The sequence below is a fragment of the Manis pentadactyla genome, chromosome 13 (assembly GCF_030020395.1).
Source record: "Manis pentadactyla isolate mManPen7 chromosome 13, mManPen7.hap1, whole genome shotgun sequence".
NCBI classification, from domain to species: Eukaryota; Metazoa; Chordata; class Mammalia; order Pholidota; family Manidae; genus Manis; species Manis pentadactyla.
The window spans coordinates 59583339-59610544 of record NC_080031.1 but is presented as its reverse complement, the minus strand read 5'-3'; the positions used below and the strand labels follow the sequence as shown (position 1 = coordinate 59610544).

At 48.9% G+C, this 27206-nt stretch overlaps 1 protein-coding gene across 2 annotated transcripts in view; it reads right to left on the bottom strand.

Moving 5' to 3' along the window:
• The window catches only part of ADAMTS2 (ADAM metallopeptidase with thrombospondin type 1 motif 2), a 233869-nt gene that overhangs the window by 45897 nt on the left and 160766 nt on the right, over positions 1 to 27206 (bottom strand). For both annotated transcript variants that reach the window (XM_036892594.2, XM_036892595.2), the window contains exons 5-6: positions 23261 to 23344; positions 939 to 1095 (exon numbers count right to left, since the gene is read on the bottom strand). In XM_036892594.2, coding sequence (XP_036748489.2) covers positions 939 to 1095; positions 23261 to 23344 — 241 coding nt within the window. The remainder of the gene's footprint in view (positions 1 to 938; positions 1096 to 23260; positions 23345 to 27206) is intronic.

The following is a 27206-nucleotide window of genomic DNA, read 5'->3' as shown; positions in this document are numbered from 1 at the left end:
AGAATAAAAGGCATCCAAATAGGTAAGGAAGAAGTAAAACTGTCACTATTTGCAGATGACATGATATTATACCTAGGAAACTCTAAAGACTCCACCAAAAAACTGTTTGAACTAATAAATGAATTCAGTAAAGTTGCAGGATAAAAAATTGATATACAAAATCAGTTGTATTTCTATACACTAACAACGAACTATCGAAAAGAGAAATGAAGAAAACAATCCCATTTGCAATAGCTGAGACAGGGAAAAACCTAAGTGTCCGCAGATGGATAAAAGAGTAAGTCAGACAAAGACAAATACTATATGATCTCACTTATATGTGGAATCTTAAAAGACTAAAAAAACAAAAACCAAAGTACTCATAGATACAGAGAACAGATTGGTGGCAATAGTCTATACATATCGATTAGACCAAGTTTCTCATTCAAGTCTTCCGTATCCTTAATGATGGTTTTATCTGCTGTCCTATAGGTTACAAAGGAGAGTGTGTTAAAATATTCAACTATGATTGTAGACTTGTCAACTTCCTTTAGATATATCTCAGTTTTATATAGTTTGGATTTTTAAGTAAGATCCCTTAATTGTTAAAGGTTGAAAACTTCCTCAAATTTGTTTTCCCAAAATCAGGGAAAGCAAACTCTGAAACCTAGCCTCAGATTCTGCCCAGACTTGGGGCTACCAGCCCCAGACCCTGCCCGGGTCACCTCGTCAGATCTTTGCTGTTCCCCAGGGGGATGCCATCTCCGAGTGGAAATGTCAGAGGCCCTGGTGGCTTCTGAGAGCCAGGAGGTCACTAGCACTCCCCCAGGCTCTCACTGGGCTGGGCAGCCTCAGCACCCCCTGCCCTGACACGTCCCGTTGGGGCCAGGGTCACTAGAAAGGCCAGCTGCTCACGCCCAGCCTCCCTCCTTCCTGCACCCCCACAGGGGCGAGCTCACCTTGCATGCCAGAGGGGCCGAAGTCCTGCCTCGTGAGGAAGATGGCATGATCGTGGTACTCGTCGTGGCCTGTATCCGGCTTCTGCTGGAGGTAGGCCCAGCGGCAGACATTCTCCAGGCTCTGTGAGGGGTTCCCAATCTCGATGAGGCTCGTGGACTGCAGGGGTGGGAGAGACGGAGGAGAGGGGTTAGCAACTGGTGGCCAGACGGGGCCTGAGCAGGCTGCAGAGTTCACAGGCCCCTGCTGGGGACCTGGTACGGGTGGCGCCATGCCTGGTCCCTCTGTGGACCTCCCTCCCACCTGGCTCTGTTCTTCTGAATGAATGAATGACACCCCGGCCGCACACGTGTGCGTGAGTACCCCCAACACCCACTGCACAGCTTTCGGTTGAGATGTGGAAGCAGAGCTCTGAGGCCATCGGAGGCCTCCAGAGGCCCGTCAGCCCGCCCTCTCCCAGGCTCCCTGCATTCCCCTAGGCACCTATCCTGTCTGCACAGGCTGCGCACAGGAGGCAAGTGCAATTCAGACCTCACCCTGCAGAGCTCATGGCTCTGGCAGGGCCCAGGGCCGAGAACACAGGACTCCCAGTAAGGCAGGAAGACCCAGAGAAAGGGGAGGATCCTGTTTTCCCTGTTTGAAGGGATTCACAGAAAATGACAATGGAGAGAGAAAAAAAAACTGCAGCAGATACAGCAAATGAGCTATGTAAGGAACAGGGGCATAGAGATAATTCCCTCAGGAACATCGACAGGAGGCCACTGGGTGCCACCACATTCCGTTTTGTATCATGATGCATACCTGATAGCAAGCTGGCCACAGGACTGGAGCATGGAAGCCCACCCTGTATCATGGTGCGGGTGTTCACCCTTTCATTCAATCTGCACAACTACCTTGGGAGGCAGCAAGCACCCCAAGGTTCAGAGAGGTCGAGTAACTTGCCCCAGGATGCACAGCTAGGAAGCCTGAAAGCAAAGCCTATGTTCAACCTTCTGCCCTAAACTGACTCCCCAAATAAAACACCACTGCATCATCTCAGAAGCAAGGCTCCTGTGAGTGGCATGCTTCCTTTTCTCTCTGGAGTCCTTACACCAGGCATTCTGGTTTCTGCTCTCCCCACATGCTCCCACTACTGAAGAGGTTCCCTCCAAGCACGGAGTCCTGAGCACGTCCTTTTTCTCTTTAAAGATACCTTAAATGTCCATAAACGTAGAGAAATGCACTCCTTGGTAGAATGTATGAGGTGTTCTGTTTCTCCTCTTACATAAATACAGCCATCAAGCATAGCCATGTCTCTCTTCATGTGCATAGGCAGCAAAGATTAGAAACTATTGCTAGTAAGCCAGGGTGTTCCAGAAGAAGGAAGAATGATTCAAGGCTAGGGAGGGCAGGTCATGGGCCAGGGGTCTTGTGTGTTACCCAGGTCAATGCCTTACAAGACGGTGAGCCAGATCCCAAGTCCCAGGCACAGAGCCGCCATTCCTGGGATATGAAGCTACTTATCTTAACAAGCTGGGGTGAGTTCTAGTCAAGTGAGTCACAGGCTGGAGCGGGAGGTCTGGGGACAAGGACCCGCAGGACACTGGCACAGAGATGGAGAGCCCACGGAGGACAGAGGGGGGCACTCCTGCCACCTCGTGACTGGGAGGAATGTGCGACCAGCTCTGGCCAGCCAGCTATTAGCAGAAGTGACATGTGTCTCTTCCCTGCTGGAGCATTGAACTGAGCACACGAGACCCTCCAGAGATCTCCCATGTGAACCGGCAATGCTGAGGTGGCAGCTGCTCTGCCACCCAGTCAGTCCCTGAGTGACAATGAGGCCCAAGTCTTCTGCCCACTCACACTGAACACGCAGTGCGAGCAGGACCGAGGCCTCGCTGTTGTGAGCCACGGGCGCGCAGGGCTCGTTCGCTTCTGTAGTGCAGCTCTGCCCACCCCGACCGGCCCAGGAGGGACAGAGGGAGGGGATGCGGCATCTGCACCACACTGCACCACAGGTCTGTCCACCCCTGGGTGGTGATCCTTGGGGGGTCGCAGCTGGGACAGAGGATTCAGGGGAAAGGATTTTCCTTCCATGGCATGAGCTTTGGGAGGAAAGAGAAGAAAGGGGGCCTCCTGGGTGGCTCTGGTTCGGTGCGAGAGTTTGGGGCCTGTGGTTGTGCCCACCCAGCCTAAGATTGCCAGCATGAGTCCAGAGGGTGATCACACAGGCCACAGGTGACCACTTCACCAGGACAACGCAGAGCCCAGTGGGGCTCAGCAGCCTCACAGGCTGTCCCCAGTGGAAAGGCTTTGTTGCCCCAGGTCCTGTCACCCAGCCCAAATGTCGGGAGATTATTTTCCATGATGAACCTGTCTGCCTGCAGGGTCCAAAGTGTCATGTGTTCAGACAGTTCTATTCGGTCCCCTCCAGTGCCCTGGTGGCTGCAGTTACTCTTCTGACAACAGCAGCCCAGCCTCTTGTCTGTTAATATGGGTCGAACCCCAGGCTCAGGGGTGGAGGGCCCAGGCCTGGCCATCCCAGCACCTCGTCTTGCCAGCGCCATATTGGGTCAGGGGAACACATGACCAAAGTGGGCCAAGGTGTCAGAAAGGGTGAGCCTGGGAGCCTGGAGCTGCTGGAGCCCCCTTGCCACCAGGGGAGGAGACCCCACCCGAGGAAGGAGCCGACACAGCTGGTGAGAGGTTAATGCTGGGCGACCTCACATGGCCACCTGGCTCACCCAGGCCCGAGGCCAGCCTTCACGGGTCTGTCTGTGATCTGTCAGTGCATAATAAGTTATTCCAAAACTTTTTTTTTTTGTTATCATTAATCTACAATTACATGAGGAACATTATGTTTACTAGGCTTCCCCCTTCACCAAGTCCCCCCACATACCCCTTCACAGTCACTGTCCATCAACATAGTAAGATTATGTAAAATCACTACTTGTCTTCTCTGTGTTGCACAGCCCTCCCCATTCCCACCCCCACATTATACATGCTAATCGTAATACCCCCTTTCTTCTTCCCCGCCCTTATCCCTCCCTTCCCTCCCATTCTCCCCAGTCTCTTTCCCTTTGGTAACTGTTAGTCCTTTCTTGGGTTCTGTGATTCTGCTGCTGTTTTGTTCCTTCAGTTTTTCTTTGTTCTTATACTCCGCATATGAGTGAAATCATTTGGCATTTGTCTTTCTCTGCCTGGCTTATTTCACTGAGCATAATACCCTCTAGCTCCATCCATGTTGTTGCAAATGGTAGGACTTGATTTCTTCTTATGGCTGAATAATATTCCATTGTGTATATGTACCACATCTTCTTTATCCATTCATCTACTGATGGACACTTAGGTTGCTTCCATTTCTTGGCTGCGATAAACATAGGGGTGCATCTGTCTTTTTCAAACTGGGCTGCTGCATTCTTAGGGTAAATTCCTAGGAGTGGAATTCCTGGGTCAAATGGGATGTCTATTTTGAGCATTTTGAGGAGTCTCCATACTGCTTTCCATAATGGTTGAACTAACTTACATTCCCACCAGCAGTGTAGGAGGGTTCCCCTTTCTCCACAACCTCGCCAACATTTGTTGTTGTTTGTCTTTTGGATGGCAGCCATCCTTACTGGTGTGAGGTGATATCTCATTGTGGTTTTAATTTGCATTTCTCTGATAACTAGCAATGTGGAGCATCTTTTCATGTGTCTATTGGCCATCTGAAATTCTTCTTTGGAGAACTGTCTGCTCAGCTCCTCTGCCCATTTTTTAATTGCATTATTTGCTTTTTGTTTGTTGAGGTGTGTGAGCTCTTTATATATTTTGGATGTCAAGCCTTTATCGGATCTGTCATTTATGAATATATTCTCCCATACTGTAGGGTACTTTTTTGTTCTATTGATGGTGTCCTTTGCTGTACAGAAGCTTTTCAGCTTGATGTAGTCCCACTTGTTCATTTTTGCTATTGTTTTCCTTACCTGGGGAGATATGTTCATGAAGAAGTCGCTCATGTTTATGTCCAAGGGATTTTTGCCTATGTTTTTTTCTAAGAGTTTTATGGTTTCATGACTTACATTCAGGTCTTTGACTATTTCGAGTTTACTTTTGTGTATGGGGTTAGACAGTGATCCAGTTTCATTCTCTTGCATGTAGCTGTCCAGTTTTACCAGCACCATCTGTTGAAGAGACTGTCATTTCCCCATTGTATGTCCATGGCTCCTTTATCGAATATTAATTGACCATATATGTTTGGGTTAATGTCTGGAGTCTCTATTCTGTTCCACTGGTCTGTGGCTCTGTTCTTGTGCCAGTACCAAATTGTCTTGATTACTGTGGCTTTGTAGTAGAGCTTGAAGTTGGGGAGCAAGATCCCTCCCACTTTATTCTTCCTTCTCAGGATTGCTTTGGCTATTCAGGGTCTTTGGTGTTTCCATATGAATTTTAGAACTATTTGTTCCAGTTTGTTGAAGAATGTTGTTGGTAATTTGATAGGGATTGCATCAAATCTGTATATTGCTTTGGGCAGGATGGCCATTTTGACGATATTAATTCTTCCTAGCTAAGAGCATGGGATGAGTTTCCATTTGTTAGTGTCCTCTTTAATTTCTCTTAAGAGTGTCTTATAGTTTTCAGGGTATAGGTCTTTCACTTCCTTGGTTAGGTTTATTCCTAGATATTTTATTCTTTTTGATGCAATTGTGAATGGAATTGTTTTCCTGATTTCTTTTTCTGTTGGTTCATTGTTAGTGTATAGGAAAGCCACAGATTTCTGTGTGTTAATTTTGTATCGTGCAACTGCTGTATTCTGATATCAGTTCTAGTAGTTTTGGAGTGGAGTCTTTAGGGTTTTTTATATATAATATCATGTCATCTGCAAATAGTGACAGTTTAACTTCTTCTTTACCAATCTGGATTCCTTATATTTCTTTGTTTTGTCTAATTGTCATGGCTAGGACCTCCAGTACTATGTTAAATAACAGTGGGGAGAGTAGGCATCCCTGTCTTGTTCCTGATCTCAGAGGAAAAGCTTTCAGCCTTTATTATTTCAGCCTATATTTATCATATATGGCCTTTATTATGTTGAGGTACTTGCCCTCTATGCCCATTTTGCTGAGAGTTTTTATCATGAATGGATATTGAATTTTGTTGAATGCTTTTTCAGCATCTATGGAGATGATCACGTGGTTTTTTTCCTTCTTTTTGTTGATGTGGTGGATGATGTTGATGGATTTTCGAATGTTGTACCATCCTTGCATCCCTGGGATGAATCCCACTTGATCATGGTGTACGATCCTTTTGATGTATTTTTGAATTCGGTTTACTAATATTTTGTTGAGTATTTTTGCATCTACGTTCATCAGGGATATTGGTCTGTAATTTTCTTTTTTGGTGGGGTCTTTGCCTGGTTTTCTTATTAGGGTGATGTTGGCTTCATAGAATGAGTTTGGGAGTATTCCCTCCCCTTCTATTTTTTGGAAAACTTTAAGGAGAATTGGTATTATTTCTTCTCTGTATGTCCGATAAAATTCCGAGGTAAATCCATCTGGCCCGGGGGTTTTGTTCTTGGGTAGTTTTTGGATTACCGCTTCAATTTCTTTGCTCGTAATTGATTTGTTTAAATTTTGTGTTTCTTCCTTGGTCAGTCTTGGAAGGTTGTATTTTTCCAGGAAGTTGTCCATTTCTCCTAGATTTTCCAGCTTGTTAGCATATAGGTTTTCATAGTATTCTCTAATAATTCTTTGTATTTCTGTTGGGTCTGTCGTGATTTTTCCTTTCTCATTTCTGATTCTGTTAATATGTGTTGATTCTCTTTTTCTCTTAATAAGTTTGGCAGAGGCTTATCTATTTTGTTTATTTTCTCGAAGCACCAGCTCTTGGTTTCATTGATTTTTTCTATTGTTTTATTCTTCTCAATTTTATTTATTTCTTCTCTGATCTTTATTATATCCCTCCTTCTGCTGACTTTAGGCCTCATTTGTTCTTCTTTTTCCAATTTTGATAATTGTGACATTAGACTATTCATTTGGGATTGTTCTTCCTTCTTTAAGTATGCCTGGATTGCTATATATTGCTATATACTTTCCTCTTAAGACTACTTTCGCTGCATCCCACAGAAGTTGGGGCTTTGTGTTGATGTCATTTGTTTCCATATATTCTTTGATCTGTATTTTAATTTGTTCGTTGATCCATTGATTATTTAGCAGCATGTTATTAAGCCTCCATGTGTTTGTGAGCCTTTTTGTTTTCTTTGTACAATTTATTTCTAGTTTTATACCTTTGTGATCTGTAAAGTTGGTTGGTAGAATTTCAATCTTTTGAAATGTATTGAGGCTCTTTTGTGGCCTAGTATGTGGTCTATTCTGGAGAGTGTTCCATGTGCACTCGAGAAGAATGTGTATCCTGTTGCTTTTGGATGTAGAGTTCTATACATGTCTATTAGGTCCATCTGTTCTAGTGTGTTCTTCAGTGCCTCCGTGTCCTTACTTATTTTCTGCCCAGTGGATCTATCCTTTGGAGTGAGTGGCGTGTTGAAGTCTCCTAAAATGAATGCATTGCATTCTATTTCCTCCTTTAATACTGTTAGTATTTGTTTCACATATGCTGGTGCTCCTGTGTTGGGTGCATATATATTTATAATGGTTATATTCTCTTGTTGGACTGAGCCCTTTATCATTATGTAATGTCCTTCTTTATCTCTTGTTACTTTCTTTGTTTTGAAGTCTATTTTGTCTGATACTAGTACTGCAACACCTGCTTTTTTCTCCCTGTTGTTTGCATGAAGTATCTTTTTCCATCCCTTGACTTTTAGTCTGTGCATGTCTTTGTGTTTGAGGTGAGTTTCTTGCAAGCAGCATATAGATGGGTCTTGCTTTTTTATCCATTGTATTACTCTGTGTCTTTTGATTGGTGCATTCAGTCCATTTACATTTAGGGTGATTATTGAAAGATATGTACTTATTGCCATTGCAGCTTTAGATTCCTGGTTACCAAAGGTTCAAGGTTAGCTTCTTTAGTACCTTACTGTCTAACTTAACTTGCTTATTGAGCTGTTATAAACACTGGTGTTTCTTTATTCCTCTCCCTTCTTATTCCTCCTCCTCCATTCTTCATATGTTGGTTGTTTTATTCTGTGCTCTTTTGTGTTTCCTTTAAGTGCTTTCGTGGGTAGTTGATTTTATTTTTTGCCTTTAGTTAGTATTTAGTTGGTCTGCTTTCTTTGCTGTGATTTTATTTTCTCTGGTGACATCTATTTAGTCTTAGGAGTGCTCCCATCTAGAGCAGTCCCTCTAAAATACCCTGTAGAGGTGGTTTGTGGGAGGCCAATTCTCTCAACTTTTGCTTGTCTGGGAATTGTTTAATCCCTCCTTCATATTTAAATGATAATCATGCTGGATACAGTAGTCTTGGTTCAAGGCCCTTCTGTTTCATTGCATTAAATATATCATGCCATTCTCTTCTGGCCTGTAAGGTTCTGTTGAGAAGTCTGATGATAGTCTGATGGGTTTTCCTTTGTAGGTGACCTTTTTCCTCTCTCTAGCTGCCTTTAAAACTCTGTCCTTGTCCTTGATCTTTGCCATTTTAATTATTATGTGTCTTGGTGTTGTTCTCCTTGGGTCCGTTCTGTTGGAAGTTCTGTGTACTTTTGTGGTCTGATCAATTATTTCCTCCCCAAGTTTGGGGAAGTTTTCAGCCATTATTTCTTCAAAGACACTTTCTATCCCTTTTCTCTCTCTTCTTCTTCTGGTACCCCTATGATGCAGATATTGTTCCTTTTGGATTGGTCGCACAGTTCTCTTAATATTGTTTCATTCCTTGAGATCCTTTTATCTCTCTCTGCATCAGCTTCTCTGTGTTCCTGTTATCTGGTTTCTATTCCACCAATGGCCTCTTGCATCTTATCCATTCTGCTTATAAATCCTTCCAGAGATTGTTTCATTTCTGTAATCTCCCTCCAGATGTCATCCCTTAGCTCTTGCATATTTCTCTGCAGCTCTGTCAGCATGGTTATGACCTTTATTTTGAATTATTTTTCAGGAAGATTGGTTAGGTCTATTTCCTTCTCAGGGTTGACTCTGTGATATTGGTCTGTATCAAATTCTTCTGCCTGTTCATGGTGATAGAGGTAGTTGTGCAGAGCTTGTGCATGTGTCGGCTGGGAGAATGTCCCTTCTTGCTGGTTTGTGGCCTTCCTCTCCTGGGAGAACAGCAACCTCTAGCAGCTTGTGCTGGGCAGCTGCACGCAGACGGGGCCTCTGATTCTTGCCCAGCCACTGTGGAGTTAAGCTCCGCGGTTGCTGTGGGTGTGGCCAGCCTCAATCTGCTGCTCCAATATGGCGGAGCCGCGTCGGAGGGGAAACGGGCGGGAGGCTGTTTATCTTCATGAGGGGCCTCCGAGCTGCGCTGCCGCCCAGGGGATTAGGGTGCCCAGAGTTCCCTGGGATTCCCAGCTGCTGGGCTAAGTGTCCCAGGATGCTTCCATCCAGTTGTGGGGTCCCTGTCCCTTTAAGACTTTCAAAAAGCACTCACTTTTCTTTGTCCAGGGGCGCTGACTACGGGAACCCACTCACAGGTCTTACTGCCCTGTTTCCCTAGTATCCAGCACCCCACTCCCTGTGTGTCTGTGCTCCCAGTGCAGATGGCTAGGGCTGGCTATTTAGCAGTCCCGGGCTCCCTCTCTCTCCCTGCGCCGACTCCTCTCCTCCCGCTGGGAGCTGGGGTGAGGAGCCTCGGGTTGTATCTTACCCCCTTCGGGAGGCGCTGGGTTCTCGCAGGTGTGGATCTAGTCTGGCTGTTGTCCTGTGTCTTCTGGTCTCTCTTTTAGGAATAGTTGTATTTGTTGTATTTTCAAAAATATATACGGTTTTGGGAGGAGATTTCCACTGCTCTACTCATGCTGCCATCTTGGCTCCACCTCAGTATAAAACTTTTTGACCTGAAAAACTCCAGACACTTGTAATCTCATGGTTTCTGTGGGTCAGGAATCCAGCACAAATTTAGCCGGGTGCTCTTTGCCGGCAAGCTGGGGCTGGGGCTGCAGTCTCAGTGGAAGGCTCCCACATTCAACGCCAGGCTGCTGGCAGGACTCGGCTCCTCACAGGCTGCTGGGCCAAGGATTCCTTGCCACACTGGGCAGGCCTCTACCCACCTGGAAGCCTTCCTTCTGTGGCATGAGTGACCAGAGAGGCAGCCGGCAGAGAATATCCAAGACAGAAGCTGAAGTCTATAAGTGAATCTCGGTTCTGCCCACCCTTGATGAGGGGAGGGCACTAAGTCAGAGCATGAATACCAGGTGGCAGGGTCCCCAAGGGACATCCTAGAGGCCACTGGCCACAGAGGTGCATCTCATTTATGCATGTTGGAAAATTTCTCCTGAGAAAGTCGATATGAGTTGTGGTTGTCACCTGAAGCAGAGAGTCGTGAGCAGCCCCTTCTCCCTTGGGGGAACCATGGGAACCCCAGGCAGGGTGGTGGCTGGCAGAGGAGAGCCCATGGCTGGTCTCTGGAGTCCAGCCACTCACTATGTCCCACATGGGTGAGAGAAAAGCTCTGGTCATATCTCTGAGCAGACTTAAGAATCCAGCCAGAAAGGCACACCTGTATCAGGGTCAGAGAGTAGGAGTAAGGCCACAGGGCAGGGGACAGAGCCCAGGCAGGAGCCAGGCTGGGGCAGGATGAGGATGAGCAGTTGGGGGTGCAGAGAGGCCCGAGTGCTTGAGGGGTGGGTGCGTGGGAAGTGCTGAGAGGGTGCTGCAAACCCGAGTACCTACAGAGGTGAAGCAGGTGAGAAATCAGTGAGGCAGGTTGGCTGTAGGAAAAACAAGTCTTCTATTCTGCCAGTTTGGAAGGGCTAAGGGTACAGAGGAACACTTCCTGCTGTGATAAAGAAAGTGGGGTAATAAGGAGTGGTGAGGACTGCAGCACAGCAAGGAGCCCGTGCACAGCTGATGGGGCGATGGCACTTGGTGCCAGTCTACTTCTGAGCATGCCAGAACAGAGGCCTGGAGCTGCCAGAGCGGATTTCCTGGGTCAGTCTTTGAATCTGGATTTTACAAAGAAGCCACTTCAAAGTAAATGTTGACTTAAATTATGTGGACAAAAACAAGACACCCAGGTCACCAGGTTGAGAACGCTGGAATCAAGGCCCCCAAGCAGGGAGCCCCTCCAACATGTCCTTCCAGCTGGGCCTGACACTGGAGAGCACCAGCTTCCTCCCGGATGCTGGGTTTGTAAGGCTCAGCCCAGGTGCATAGCCCCTCTGGCAACCACAGTGAGTTCGCCGCTGTGGCAGGATAATTTATGAAAATATAGGTTTGCGTTTTGTTCTTGCCTTTCCTTTCCTTTGCCCATTCCAAGACGGCAGCCTGCCGCTTGCTTTCTCCAGCCCCACAGGGGTGTGCTGCTGGCCCAGAGCAGAAGCTGTCTGGGGCTCGCTCTCGGCTTTTCAGTTCCAAAGGCTCTTCCAGGGGAGGGGCTGCCCTGGGGTAAGGGGGCCATGGACCAGCTGCCCAGATGGGACCCGAGGGGCTGGGAGGGAGATTTCAGGGCTCTGGCATCTGAGATGTGGAGTTGCTTGTGTTTCCCATTTCTCTGCCCATGCCCCACTTTCTCCAGGTCCTGGCCCATCTCAGATGGGCACAAAGGAACCAAGGGCAGGGTCCTTGTCCTGCTAGGTCCGGGGCATTCAGGAGGGTGTTGGGTTCCCAGGGGCCAGCCCGCAACCTGACGCAGACCATGGGTGGTAGGCAGTGAGGTGAAGGGTGCCTCCAGGGCATTGAGGCAGGAGTGGGGACAGAAGCAGGACAGTGTGAAGTGGGGTGTAGCTGGTGCCATGTCCACAGAGTTGGGACCCCGAGGTGGCAGGAGATGAGCAAGAGAGGTGTGGGGCTGGCAGGTTGCAGGAAGAGGGAGGTTTCTGGCTGGATGGCAGGCCCAGTGGGGCCTGTGGAGGGAGCATGGGGAGGGACTGCAGACAGGGGCCTCGTGCAGCCCACGGTGCCCGGGAACATGTCACAGAACTACCTTTCCCTGCCCAGCTCCTCACTGTGTAAGAGCTTGGTGGGCCTGGCTCCTGCTTCTCGGGGTGCTCTGCCCACCCCCGATGAGAGCAGCCTGGGACCCAAGTTAGACCCGTGGGACAGGTTCAGAAAGACTAAAGCAGGTTGGCCTGGCAGCGACCCACCCCACAGCCCTCCATGAGCTCCTACCTCCTCTCCCAGGCCCAAACTCCCCCCCACCGATTCCTCCCATGTCCCCAGAGGCCTCGGCCTCCCCGTAGGTTCCCCACACCTCAAAGGGCCCCTCAGTGACAGGATGACCGCGCAGAGGGCCTGGGAGGGAGGTCACCTGAGTCCCAGTTGTCCCTCCTGCCACCAGCCGGCCTCCTCCCAGCCCATACCCACACAGCCCTCCGTGGCCCCACTCTCCGGGCCCCACGACCCTGCCACTCCCCACCGTGCCAGGTATCACGGTGCACCAGCTGCGGCTCTCCTCCGAGGAAGGAGAGGAGACAGACTCATCTACTTCTCCCGTTCAGTGTCTCTCTGAAGGGACAGAAAGGGACTAAGAGTTGCCTGTTTCTCTCACCCAAGTCACTTAGATCACCCGTATTCCTCCAGGCCCCAAAGGCCTCTCCTGGCTGCCTGCTCATCTCTGCACAGGCGTCTCCAGAAAAGACTTTCTGTATGCCTGTGCTGGGGTGGGGATGGACCCTGTGTGAGGAAAGCGAGGGGGCGGCTGCAGAACCAGCTGTGGACCTCCCAGACGAGCTGGCCCTTCCCCAGAGGGAGCTGCGTGCGCCAGCTGTCCAGGGGAGCTGCAGTGGGGCAGTGGATGGGGCATTTCTGCACCCTGGGGCCTGGCCCACCATGAGCGTGTTGCGGGGCTCCAGGTTGACAACATAATCATCCAATCAAAGCTGTGCAACAAACTGCCCTTAAGCGCTTCTATGACACTGTTTTCTGGATGAGGAGCCACACCTCTGACAACTGAAGGAACTCACCCCAAGTCTCACCTCTAGAAAAAGGGGGAGGTGGCCTTCCAGGTGTTTATTCTCCACGGGGACGGAAAAGGAGGGGCAGAGCCCTAAGCAGACCACCAGATGGCGCTGCTGCCCCGAGAACGGCGGTGCCGGGGCTGGGCTGGCTACGGGCCACAGGATCCTGGGGCTGTAGCTCTGAGTGGCGGTGGGCAGGGGGACAAGGAGGACCTTAGAGGCAGCTCTGGTGTCCCACCCTAAAGAAGGCAATTAAGAGCTGTGCAAAAAGTTCTGTTCCAATCATTGCTCTTTGACATTTCCATCGTTCGCTCTTGAATGAACTGAATTATTTATGCTCTTTCCCTCCTTCGGTCAAGGAGACAGCAGGAAAGCAGGAAAATGGGACTGGCAGCCTGGAGGCCAGTCTTGAGAACCACACGAGGCCACGAGAAGGCTCTGCTGCTGCAGCCACATTCAGGGAGGCCCACAGGCCATAAATCCATCCAGCAGCTCATCAGGGCACAGGCAGGTGACAGGTGGGGCTCCCCTGGGGCTGGAGACCTGTTGATCTTTTAATGCTCCGTGATTTTGGACAAGTTTCCTCACTATCCTGAGCTCTCCATCTGCAAAATGGGCACACAGTGCAGAGCCAGCAGCACATGGCTTCTGCCCACAATGGTCAGCACCTACAAATGCCCCTTGTCCTTGCTGCTGTAATGGTGATGATGATAAAGATGGAGTTTTGGTGCCAGTCTGGGGGTCTGGGGGAGCTGGCCCACCCGCAGGGGCCGCCCACAGCTCCAGGCACTCACGTTCCAGGGACCTGGCTTCAGCCCCACAAAGCTCTGGCCCACTGCAGCTCCTGCCCTGACCTGCCTCCCAGACCAGTAGGAAACAGGGCAGCAGGCACAGAGCCCAGCCCTGTGGAAGGCCTGGCGTGCTGGGTTCGAGGGAGCCAGAGAGCACTTCCGCGACCTCATTGCTGCTGCCATTTGGGGAGAGGTAACCTCTGCTGGGGGGCTGTCTGCACATTGAAGGGTGTTGGGCAGCATCCGGGCCTCTAGCTGCTAGATGCTATTAGCATCCCCCTGGGGGCAAGGGTGGCAAAATTGCCCTTGGGGCAGGGGAAACACTGGCCTGGGGGACCACCCTAGGGGAGGACAAGGAGACTGGGGCTCGCCACCCTCAGCCTGCAGCATAACAGTCCCCAGAGCAAAGTGGCTTCCCACTGTGTGACCCTTGGTCTCTTGGAGCCAGCACCCTCGTTGTCAGGTGGGGGTAACAACGGGACTGGTCCACGGGAGGATGAAGGGAGAGAAGTCACCTAGGGGGCTTCTGACAGGGCCTGACCCCAAGGGGACACTGTAGGCGGCAATTCCAACAGACACCCTTGTTACTGCTGCCCTTGCTAGTATCTGTGCCATCTTACTGGGGACACTAAGGCTCAGTGATGGTGAATATCTCACTGGAGGTCCCACAAGGCTCAACAGGGCTGGAGCTGACATGGTGCCCTGTGTGGGTGCAGGTGGGCAGCCCTGACGCTGGGGGTCTGCTCTGCTCCAGGCAGCTCCAGTGTGTGAGGCGGTGTACGGAGCTCAGGGCTACCATGGCAGGCATCTCAGGTGGCAACACAGGTGACGCCAGAGGAGTCACTGCGTGGGACTCCCATGTCATGAAGGCATGCTCCAGACATCTTCCCAGAGGGAACCTTCCCAGGCTCAGCCAATGCAGGCTTGCAGGAAATAAGAGAGCAGGTCTTCCAGGAGCAAGGGCCAACCCCTGAGCTTTCTCGTCCCTCCCTGGACCCTGGCAGGTCAGGCCCAGCCAGTGGGGCCCCAGTGGCTGGGGGCTGGCCACCATGCCTGAACCCCATCAGGTTGGGGGTTGGCACCCAGACTCTGGGGAGACCAGGGGGCTGTCCTTGGGAGTTCTGAATGCCCTACGCTGCCCCTCACACAGAGAGGGAAGCCAAGGTCTACAGCAGGTGGGTGGCGGCCTGGGACCAGTGAGAGGATGGTGACACTGGGCCCTCGGACACTGAGGCCCCCTCCGGCCAGCATTCTCCACTCCTGGCTTCCACCACGAGACTCAGAGTCAGAATTTCCCAGACCTTCCCCTGAAACGCTGAGAAATTCCTACAAGCCTTCCACGCTTTGTCTTGACCTGATCTTTCATGACAAGATACTTTATGTTCTTCTCTGATCATCCCCAAGTCTCTGATTTCCATTTGCTTTGATTTCCATCATCCTAGGAAATATTGAAAATGAGAACAGTTCAGTAGCTCTGGTGCCTTCTCAAAAAAATCAATTGCAAAGCCAGTTGCTATGCAGCCCTCAAGTGTTGCCTATGTTCTGCTCTGGCTGATGGCATACTGTATGAAATAAGATAATCTCTTTTCTTCTGCTGGCTTTTTTTTTTTCTTTTAAGAAATGAAAAAATATGTTGCTTTAGGAAAAACTTGAGATAACTCAGGGGCTTCTCATAAGCTAGAAGACAAACAACATGCCACTTGCACAAGCGCCACCAATTTTCTCCCCATTGGAGCCTGATGGGGCCTGGGCACAGGCTCCGGGGAGCGGAGGGTGGGCGCTCAGGTCTGTTTCCATTCCAACTGGGGATGAATAACAGGATCTGAATGCCTGGGCCACTTTCTGCCCTGAGTCTGGGTCCGACCTCATGACACCCTCAGGGTGCCCTGAACTTCGGGGGGCACAGCTCAGGCACCTCTCCTCAAAGTCACCTTGGTTCGGCCATGCTTGAGTCCTTCCAGGGATGGGGCCTCACTCCTCGACAGGGAACATGTGGTTCCTTGAAGAGCAGCTCCTCAGAATTCATCCTCACCATGAGCTAGTCTCTGGAAGCATCCTGGCCTCTAAAGGTCCTACTGGGCATTTCCTGGAAGAGCAGAGTCATTCCCTGGAACAGGAATGCTGTGCCTTCCACCCCTCAGAGCCCAGCTGGGGGGTCATCTGCCCGGCCACTGTGGCCAGGGCACCCCACTCTGTTTACTCAGAGTGCACAGGCGGCTCTCGGCCTGCTCCTGGACAGCAGGCACGTCCCAGGTGCTGTCTGCTCCTCCTACTGCCCAGCATGCCCTCCAGGGGCCTTCAGGAAAGCAGGGCCCCGCCTCCTGGCCTGTGCAAGGTGGAGCTTGTGACCTGTGGACACAGACTGTTCCCGTCCACATGAGATAATACAGGAGTGAAAACTCTGACAGCAATTTGATGGCATGGTTTCACATCTACGGAATTTAATAATAAAAAGTCAGGGCTGGCATTTCTGTATATCTTGGTCTTTGCCACATTTCTCAAAAAATTGAGATCATAGTGTCACTTTATATCCTTTCTCAGAAGGCAAACAAGCTTTACCCTATGCTGCAACTATTTCCCAACGCCCCTTCACCTGCTCTGAAAATGGGATTTATTGACAGTCTCACAGTCTATCATACCGATATATTATAATGTATTTTATTTTGGTATCATTAATATACAGTTACATGAGCAACATTGTGATTACTAGATTCTCCCCATTATCAAGTTCCCACCACATTACTTATTTAACTAACCCCATAAGTGGGCAGTTAGATTGTTTTCAGTTGTTCACACTTAGAAATAAGGTCCTGAACTTTGCCTTGTTCCTAAAGCTTTGTCCACAGCTCTGATAACTGCTTTGGGAGAGAGTCAGAGACATGAATGAATGGTGGTGTTACCAGACCTTGAACTTCACCTGGAGCCCCCTTGAAACTGAGACTAAGAGACAATAATTAGCTGCCGGTTCTACACGCAGCCCTCTCCTACTTCCGGCAGCTGAGACAACGGTTCCTAGCTCCCCTTTAAAAGCCCCTCACTTGGAACAGCATTTTGCAGATGGTCTTGGGACATGAGTCCGCATATTCCCAGGTTGCTGGCTTCCTGAATAAAGCTACCTTTCCTCCGAGTGACGAGCAGCCGAACTTGGGTTCAGAACCGGACTCTGGCCAGGTTACAGGGGCAAACATGAAAACCTTTGTCAGGGCAGTGATGATACCATCACATTCCCTTCTAGGAATGTGTACACATTTATACTCAACCCAGAAGAACACACTGTTTCATTCACCCACACCAGCTACAAATATCTCTTTTTCATCTTAGCACGGTTGATGCTTTAAAAATGGCAAATGGTTATATTTCTTTGATTAATAGTAAAGTTAAGTATTTTTCCTTTTTATTTTTGGCCATTTGTGTTTCTTCTGTTAACTGTTTTCACCATTACCAGTTCTGTTTATCCTATGATTTATAAGAGCTTTTCATGTTAGGATATCTTTGCCATATTGCAAGTGTTTTTCCTACTTAGGTTTTCCCTTTTAATTGTGTTTTTGACACACAATATTATTATTTGACACACAATATTATTTGTAATATTAGTTTATATATTAATTTAATATATCAAATAGAAATATTTAATATACCTGCAAACATATTTAAATGTAAATATTTATATTCTGTTTACATATACTATTTATACTGATGCACAATATAAAATAAGACATTTTATATTTTAAGTATTCAAATGTCTTATCTTCCCCTTTACAGATCCTTCTATAGCATTTATGCTTAGGAAGCCCGTGACAGCCAGTATTTTCCTCTTGATTTGTATGGTTTAAATAGCTGATTGTTTTCTTGGCTTTTACTTATCATATGATGTACATAATTTAATATACACGACAATTACCACATTTATAACACTTAATAGCTATTTCATTTATATCTCATGTTAAGTTATCTGTGTGAGAGATGTTTCTAGAGCTATATATTTTATTCAATTGGCCTGTTAATGCTTATGCAAATACGGTATGATTTTAATTATTTTCGGTTTACAAGATGTTTGAAGACAAACCCTTTTCGTCTGCTTGGCTGTCGAGGCTTCCTCAGCTATTCTCAACTATTTATGCTTCCAAGTGAATATTAGAATCATGTCATCAAGTTTCCAATTATTAATGTAAGAAAAACAAACATTTCTACCATAAGCAGTCTCCCTGTAAGAAACAGCATATGACTCTTCATTTGTTTTTATTTTTTTCCTATAATTAACAATGTGAAATTTTCTTCCTATAGGTCCTATATCTGTCTTGTTAGAACTATTTCAGGCATTTAATATTTTTGGTTACTATTGTCATGGGAACTTGCTCTCCTTATCCCTACTACCAGAGCATTGTGGGTTCACACAGAAATGGTCAATTTTGTATCATTATATTTGACCACATTTATTACCTCCTTTATTAACTCTAGAGGTTTTACAATGCATTCTTTTGGGTTTTCTAGGCACATAATTATCAGCAAACAACAACTGATCTGCTCTTTCCCAATATTGGTTTCATGTCATATGACATTGTCTACAATTTCCAGACCCTCAGTAACAAGTTATGTGTCTCTTTCTTGTTGCCAATTTTACTGTAACTGCCTCAATGAGGGCAGCATTTCCCAGAGCAAGTTCTGTAGAATGTGGATTACATGAGGAAAAGGGGTCCGAGGAGAAATAGGTTGGAGAAGTATGTGTAGCCATCTCTTGGAGATTCACTTTTCCATAGTAAAGTCTCTGAGAAATTTTGCTGTCAGGAATACATTTAACTTTGTTTTTTAAGCATTTCTAAGACTTATTTGACCACAGAACCCCTCTATTTTCCTGGGTTAATGTTTACAAACATCCTAAGAATTAGCTGTGGAGAACACTTTTAGGAACATGTGCTTCTTTTTCTACCTTCAAATCAAATTTTGGTTGTCATGTTACCATCTGTTACTAGTTTGCATAGATTTTTAAAAACCAGGCGACAGCCTCTGAGCTCCTATGGAGCCGAGCTCACCCCTTGCCCTCTAGCATTCGGGACTCCTGGGGCTTTCTCAGATGCACCTGACTCACCACCCTTCCCTGCGCACCATGCCCTTGCAAACAATGCCCATCCCTCCTCTCCGCGCTCCCAACCCCATGCCAGCCTCCCCTTGGCCCTCTCCACTGGGATGGCACCAATGTATCAATCCATCCAGTCATGGCCTTTCTCCCCCATGCCCTGCTTCCCCTCCTATGTCTCCATCTCAGGGCTCCACAGTGGCGTCTACGTGGCTGCCCAAGCAGGGGCTCATGTCTCTCCACCTCCATCCCCTTGGCACCCAAGGCCTCCTGATCTGGCCTCCTAAAGTTCTCTTTCATCTGCTCTCCTTTCTCCACCCTGTGGCCCTGGGGGTGGGGAGGGGCTCCCGTACAGGCCACCATGGCTCTCTCTCCAACGTGCCCACAGCTGCCTAAGTCACTGCTCTCACCTGCCATTCTGCACATCCAAGCCCATGCATGACCTTAGAGACGCAAATCAGAGCATGTCACTCTCCTGCTTGAAACTGTCCTCGTGAGAAAACAGACCCCGGGTGGGGGCATGCAGGGCCCTCGCGGTCTGCTCCTTCTGGCTCCATCAGCATCAGTGTCTCATGTTTCCATCCCTGCCTTCTCCCCTCCAGTCAGACTCAGCTGCGTGCTCTCTCCCCTTCCAGCCTATGAAGTGGAAACACCCCCGTTCTGGCCCTTCTCCTGCTCACTCCCTTCCTGCAGCTGAAAAGTCTCCTCCCGCAGTCTAGGGCCCTGACCCTGTACTGAGGCCCGCCATCCCCACCTTTCCTCCACAAGCTTCTGAGCCCACTGTTAGAATGGATTCCTTGTCTGTACCTCCACCCAAGAAGCAGTCCCTGAGGACAGAGACCACTTCAGTGACCCAGCACAGCACTTGCCACACAGAAACCCTTCGGAAAGTAATTGTTAGATGGTGAGTTTTGTCATTTGGCAAACGGGTGTGAATTACACGGACAGACTTCCTGCTATTAAACAATTTCTGTATTCCCAGGATAAACCCTATATTCTCGTGTGGGAGTTTCTCTTCATGCATTATTGAATTAAGCTCTTAAAGCCTCAGGATTTTTTACATCTATTTTTAGAAGTGAGACAGCTCTGTACTTTGTCTTGGACATGCTACCTCTGGCAGCTCGAGTGTAGGAATCACACTGGCTATAAAAATAAATTGGTGGATTTCAGAATATATATAAATATGCTTATAGGTATAGGTATATATATATATATATATGGTACGGTATTATCTTTAACAATTCCTTGTAAATGAGTAAGAATGCACTGGCAAAATAGATGCTCTGACTCTCTAGAGGTAATTTTGAGATAACTGGAAACAGTGAAGAATTTGAGTTGCCTCCATGGTTGTGGGACTTACAGTGTTTTCTACATTTTTTGTAGTTCACCTTTGACATTTTCTCATTTCCTAGAAAATCCTTGATTTCCCAGGACCTCCAGGTCCCCTGACTGTGAGATCCGCAAATTCTCACCTTCCGATTTTGATTCTCTTCTGCACATGGTGGACTGTGACCACACAGTCCTTCTACCTGCCTGCAACAGTTAAAGAAAACAGAACAGGATGAAGAAACAGCTTTGGGTAGGGACCAGGGAGCAGTTAAAATACACTAGGCTTTGTTCCATGGAGTAATTATCACTATCATCCCTGGTAAGGTTTTAGGCCAAATAAGAGCTTAACTTTCACCAGCACTGGTGAGCAATTAACTATACACAGCTTCTGTATTTTTCTCTTTAGCTAATATGGGAGCAACCAGGGGGAAAACACAAGCTGCCACCTGGCACCCAGACCAGTCGTTGGCCTCTTCACAAGGGACAAGAGTCAGCCATCTGTGACTTTCCAAAGACCTGAGCCTGTGCAGTGAGCCGGGACTGCACTGCTGGGCTAGGACCGTCCCCAGCCTTCCCTCCCCAGCATCTGCAGCGTCTGGACCCAGGCTTGGGGAGCCTGCTGCAGCCCATCCTATCTGAGAAGGCCCAAGTGGGAGTTCTCAGCAACCGCCTAGTGTGGCAACCGCCCTGAATATGATCACTTCTGCCAGGATGAGCACCCTGGTGTGGTTACATTATACATACCCTTTCTCATCTTTTAGTTTGTGCTTTCGCTCTGCCTTTTTTTTTTTTTCCTAGATAAAGTATACCAGATGTTTGGTTTTTCCAAGACGCCTTTTGGATGAATCTATTGTTTCCCCTTTTTCTAATTTTTTAATTTCTGAACTATTTCCTTATTTCTTATAGGTTTTTGGTTGTTGACATTTGTTCTAATATACTGAGTACAGTGTAGCATTAACTAGTTTTCATTTTCTCTTGTGTAATCTTGGAAAGAACCTGTGAATGTAGCTCTCAAAACAGCTCTGGCTATACTCCATAGGTTTTGATCTGTAGTACTCTCATTTTCATTAGTTTTCCAAATAGTCTGCGATTGCAGCTCCAGTATTCTCCTTCCAAGGAAGTTTAAAACATTTTTCAAAGAGATTGGATTCTTTTCAATTTATATATCCCTTTCTTCCACCCAGTTTTAGGGCATTGAGTCAGAGAAGCTAGTCTGAACAGTTTTTGCTGTATAAAATTCACTGAAATTTTCTTTAGGGCCTACTGTAATTTTTAAGTGTTCTATGATTCCTCAAAAAGAAGGAATGCCCTTTCTGTAGGGCAATGAAAAAACTGATATAACTACTCAGTTAACTTTATGTATTATATCATTCAAACTTCTATGCCTTTTAATTTGTAATCTGCCAAAGGTCTTGAAAAAAGGTTCAGGAGACTCCCAAAGTTAGGTTTTCACTAATTTGTCCTTTGTTCTGATGGTCTGCTTTGATATATTATGTGCCTTGTCAGGTATGTGAAGGGTTAGGACTGCTGTCCTCGCTGCACCCACTTCTGTCACTTTAGAGTGACATACTTCTCATGGTAGGAGAGTGGGCTCAAGGTCCACTGTTCCTGGAATTATCCTGCCACACGAGTTGCTCACTGTCATTTGGAGGCCTTATAAATTGTGTGTAGTTCAATTTTATTTTTTGAGACTGAGAGTCTCTGCCTTTGAGCAGAGGAGCTAACCCTTTAATAATTACCATGTCTGATATGCTTGATTTTATTATAATTGATTTTCTAAATACTGAGAGAGGCCAGACCATGGACTGGAGACTTTAGTGCCCAGGTGAGAAGCCCAACTCCCAAGGGACCACATGACATGGACACTCACTCAGCATGGCCCTGAACCACATTAAGCTTCATTGTCCATAACTGAGAAATGGGGATTGTCACAGCTCCACCTCCCCATCTGTCACTGGCTGAAGTTAGCTAATTTGTGGAAAGTGCTTCTGAGCTGCCTGGCATAAGCACTTGCTCAGTCCCTGCAGGCTGGCACCACAGGGTCCTCTCTTCCTCACTGTCTCTCCTTTCAACGCACCTCGTTGTCTTTCCAGCCCAGGTCACCATCTCTGGAGGCTTTCTGCCCCTGCTGCACAGACCCTCCACACTGCTAGGAAGGAGGCTTCCAAGTTCAACAGCAAGAGGAGGTAGGAAGGGCAAGACAGCTCAGTCAAAGCAGAAGCTCTGTGCATGAGAAGAGGAGGGTATGGGATGACAACACAAGCAGGTCAGTAGTGCAGCATGGAGAATATAGCCAATGGTTCTGTAACATCTTCCTGTGCTGACAGATCATAGCCACACTAAAGGGGGTGAGGATTTAATAATGCCAACTGCTGAACCACTGTGTTGTATACTTGAAACCAATATAAGATTGTATATCAATGATACTTCAGTTAAAAAAAATTTTTTTTAAAAGAAAACACAGGCAGGTGTCAAAGGAAGGGGTGTATTAACAACCTCATGCTCTGTGCTTTGATATCTGGGGTCTTGTGGACCCTAGAAGAACTGCCCCTCCCAGAGTTAGCAGATTCCCAGGGAGAGCAGCCAGGTCGCTCTGCAGCGTGCTTTTCAAATGCAAACCAGCTCACACGGAGTCCACACTACCAACCACCTCCTTCATTTGACTCTCACACTCTGACCACCATCCCCTGCCCGAATTCATCCCCTGTGGAATCACATACCAGACAACCAGGGGCAGTCCCCCTGCCCCAGAGCCCACTGGTCTCACTTGCACCGGCCAGTCCTAAGCCTGCTTTTCCTGCCTCGCCTGGTCCTTTTGCGCAGACAACAGTTGTCCCCTCTCCCTCTGCCTTCTGACCCACCCTGGTGCTTCCCCGGGTGACCCTGCATGGCCACAATCTCTGAGTAATAAACCATCTTTTCCATGGTAGTCACCTCCGATCTGTGGCTTCACCACACCTGAGTAATAACAGAACCTCCATTGTCAAACAAAGGGAGAGGGTGGACGGGGAACAGGAAGATAGGGATGGCTCACAAGTTTCTCATTTCTTCCAGGAGCCACAGGGCAGCTGGGGAGAGGCAGGGCAGTTTGGGCAAACATAAACACTTTCAAAGGAGACCCGAGCCTCACTGGACGGCCCCCTTCATCCCACAGTGGGATGACCTGCTCACCTTCCCGTAGCTCAGCAGGATTATCCGCACCAGGACGACATTGATGTGGGCCCCCAAGGACTCGTCGTGATAGATTTCGTTGACCTGAAAGACAACGGAGGAGGTGTCAGCAGGAGCCACAGGCCAAGGACCAGCCCTGGCTTTGCAAATGGCATCACCACCCAACCAGCCCCAGGGCCAGCACCCTGGGACGCCTGCCTCCACTCTTGCCCTTCCTACATTGTCCACCCAGATGTAACTGCCAACACTGAATCCATCCCTTCCTTTCCCTCTGTACCACCTGCCCCTCTTACCAGCACCTCCTCAGCACCCCCTCCTGCCAGCACAGGGATCCTTCACCAGGAGCCTGAATTTGGGGGAGACAGTGACCCATTTGCTCTGGCTTCCAACACAAACATGTTTTTTCCTTCAAGGGTGACCATGGGTGCCAAACCCCAGTGGTGGGGACGGTGCTGGACTGTCACCAGCAGAAACCCCTCTAAGTCGCTGCTGATGGCTATGAAGTGTTAGTGACACTCATCATAGTTTGCAAAAGGGGGTTAGTTTAGATCCACAGCTGGATCTAATTTTTAATGTGTTAATGAGAACAAGTATCACTATGTCACAAAGGCGCTTTCGTGTTCTGATAACTGCAGCTCATCTCATTGGCTTTCTTTGTATTTTTATTGTTCTTTTATTCTCATGTATGTTATTTTTTGCATTGACAAACATTCAGGGCAGGCATCTGTGGGCTTTGCCAGATATGAAACAGGTATAAGAAGGCCCAAGAAGGGTGAAGGAGCCCCAGTTCCCCGTGGCATGGTCAGCATGATCTTCCAGACACACGTTAACCCTGGGCTAGAGGCTAATAGAGCCTTCCCTCCCACTGACCCCACCCCCACACTCTCAGCCTCCCTCACTGCCACCTCTTTCATTGGCTGACCAAACCCTGCTCCTCCTGAGGCCCAGCTTTGAGGTCATTTCCTCCCAGAAGCGCCTCCCCAGGTCTGATCTGCTTGAGTGCCAGTATCCATCACATCTTGAGCTTTCTGTATTGCTCAAAGGACTGTGAGCTGCATAGCCACCTGTATTTTTCCCTGTATGTCCCCAGCACCCAGGACACAGAGAACATAGCAGGAACTCAGGAAACACTGTTTGAAAGAATCAGTCCCTTCATACCATCACTGAGCAGAGAGTCATGAACTGGCTATGCACACCCCTTCCCAGTGAGCGAACCAAGCCCAGAGGCTACTGACCAGCCCTTTGTGAGGGCCTCCCAGAGCCCTCTCAAGTCAGCACTTTACCCCCTCTGAACCCCAACTTTTAGAATCTCTATCTGAGCAACATTAATTGCTACCTTAATAGGAGAAAAAACCCTCCTCTCAGGGAAATCTGAGAGTTCCCATGGAAAACCAAACCATTATGGATGGAATGGGCAGACACCTGGGGCAGGCGAGACAGGGAGCCTGGTGGCCAGCCAGTGTTTCTGTGGGTCAAAATGGCACCAATGGGGGTCAGAGTGCCTCCTGCCCAGCAAACCCTCCTTGTGATTATAAGGTGTTTCTCACCCTGACCTGGCTTTCCTGAACTGACAGGCCTTGAGGGGCATGGGTGGTCACCCTGTCTCAGGGCAGGAGTCTGGAGAGGGTGGGGTGTGGCCCCTGCACCTACCTGGCGGGCATCTGCCAGGTGCCCGGGGGCCCACCCAGCTGTGCACAGACAGCAAGTTTCCAGCCCTCTGTAAACAAGGACAACACTCCTCATCTAACAAAGCTTTGTGAGAGCTAAATTTCCACACCTATGCGATGGGATAATGGTGGAAACAGTCGAATGCTGTATTTACCACATTGCCCCACAGCGCCCCCATGAGGTCATGGGGGAAGGACGCATAGTCCCTAAACACAGATGTCCTTGCCCAGTTTTGAGGGCCAGACTAGTTTTTTTTAGTCTGCAGTGAGACAAAAGCCCTAAAGCCAGTTTTTCTTTAGAGAGAAAGGGTTTTTTTTGTCTCCAAACTATTTCTCACGAGCAAAGCCTGGCTAATCAGGCTCCTGGAGTTCGACAGTGTGGAAAAGAAGGCCATGACACAGGGAGGTCCTCAGCAGCTGGGGGTGGGGTGGGCGCAGGAGAGAGAAGAGGGCCGGGGAAGACCCGGCGAATGGCTAGGCCTCACGAAGCCCTCGAGTAGGGTGAGCAGAGAGGAAGTGACCACCTGATGCTAGGAGGAGCATGAGAGCAGAAAGAGCTGGAATCTGCTGTCTGGGACCTGGGAGGGGGCAGCTTCACACCAAGAAGGCGTGGCTTCCAAAAGCCAGAATGGAGTTCAGCTCCCAGCTTTGCCGGGGGCCTGCAGACAGTGGGCAGGGTAGCTGGAGGCGAGCTAGCAGGTTTGCCTGGGCTGGGGGCACTGCTGAGCCTCAGCCTGGAGGGTCACTGCCCAGGGCAGCCTGCTGGGACAGGTGTGAGCAGATGCAAGGTGGCCGAGGGAGGAGGAAGAGGGGACAAACAGCCTGCTATGGACTGAATCGAGTCTCCCCAAATTCACGTGCTGAAGCCCTTGCCCCCAGCATGATGGTGTTAGAGGTGGGTCCTTGGGGAGGCAATCAGGGTTAGAGGAGGTCACGAGGGTGGCCCGTTGTGATGGGGTGAGTGCCCTTACAGGAAGAGACGCCAGAGAGCTTGCTCCCCTTCCCTTGCTGCCTCTCACCCCCCCACCCCCAACATGGAAAGACACAGCGGGAAGGCAGCTGTGGCTGTAAACTGGGAAGAGAACCCCCACTAGGAACAAAATTGGCAGCTCCTGGAGCTTGGACTTCCTGCTTCCAGAACTGTAAGAAATAAACCTGTGTTGTTCAGGTCCCCCAGGCATAACTGGTGATTTGCCTGAGCAGGCCTGAGCTAAGACAAGCCAGCAGGCAGAGCTTAACCTCTGACCTGACCATCCCCCCAGAGGCTTGTCAATGGGAGCCGCCTCTTACATTTTCCCTTCTCCCCTAGGATGAGGGAGGCATCAGATACAGGACTAAAGAAAGCTGGTACATAAATGCCATCCCACCACACATATAGCCCCCAGCCGTGACAAGGGCCCCTCGCGGGTTCTCAGTGGGACTCCCCAGGCTGAGCCACCTCTGGCCTCTTGCAGAGCCCACCACCCACGGGGGTCTGGAATGGCCTGGCCTGGCCTCTCCATCTCCACGGCTCTCTGCAGACACCTGGAAGACCCGCAGAGAGCTGCTTGCCCTGCCTCATGCCAGGTATCCGGCTGGCCCTCCGGACTCAGCAGTGAACAGCAGAGCTGGCCCTGTCAGGAGGAGAGTGACAGCTGGGGTTAACAAGAACCGGGTCCATGATCACAGGATGCTCATGAGGGCTCCAAGGGACGAGTAGGGAACCCAGAGGCCATATTAACAGATGGGGAACCTAGAGGACATTTTCATGGCATGTCTGCCCCATGGGGGAGTGTTGAGCCTCCTAAGGATGCGGCATCTTGTAAGAATGAGTTTAGTCAGCAAAGCGAGGACCAGAACGGTGCTTCCTGCAGAGAGGGCAACATGAGTAAATGTCCTGGGGCCAGAGCAGTGAGGGCAACATGAGTAAATGTCCTGGGGCCAGAGCAGTGAGGTGTATTCCAAGCACAGAGGAACTGAAGCAGGAGAAAGGGCCCCTGCAGCCAGACCACACAGGGACTCAGGTCCAGAGAAAGCTTTCGACTCTATTCAAAGAGCAAAGGAGGATGTGGGGCCCTGACAGGGAACAATGACTTTGCGTTTTAGGAAGATTACTCTGGCTCCTTTATGGAAAGGAGATTGAAGTGCCCACTGAAGCACTGGCGATGTGGGAGTGTGGGGCTCAGGACTGACATGAGGAATGAGGTGGCCTGGAATGGGGCCAGCTCCCGCACAGCCCTGGACACCCTACAGCCTGCCTGCTCAGCCTCGTGCCCCCACTGCAAATGGAGTGAGCCCAT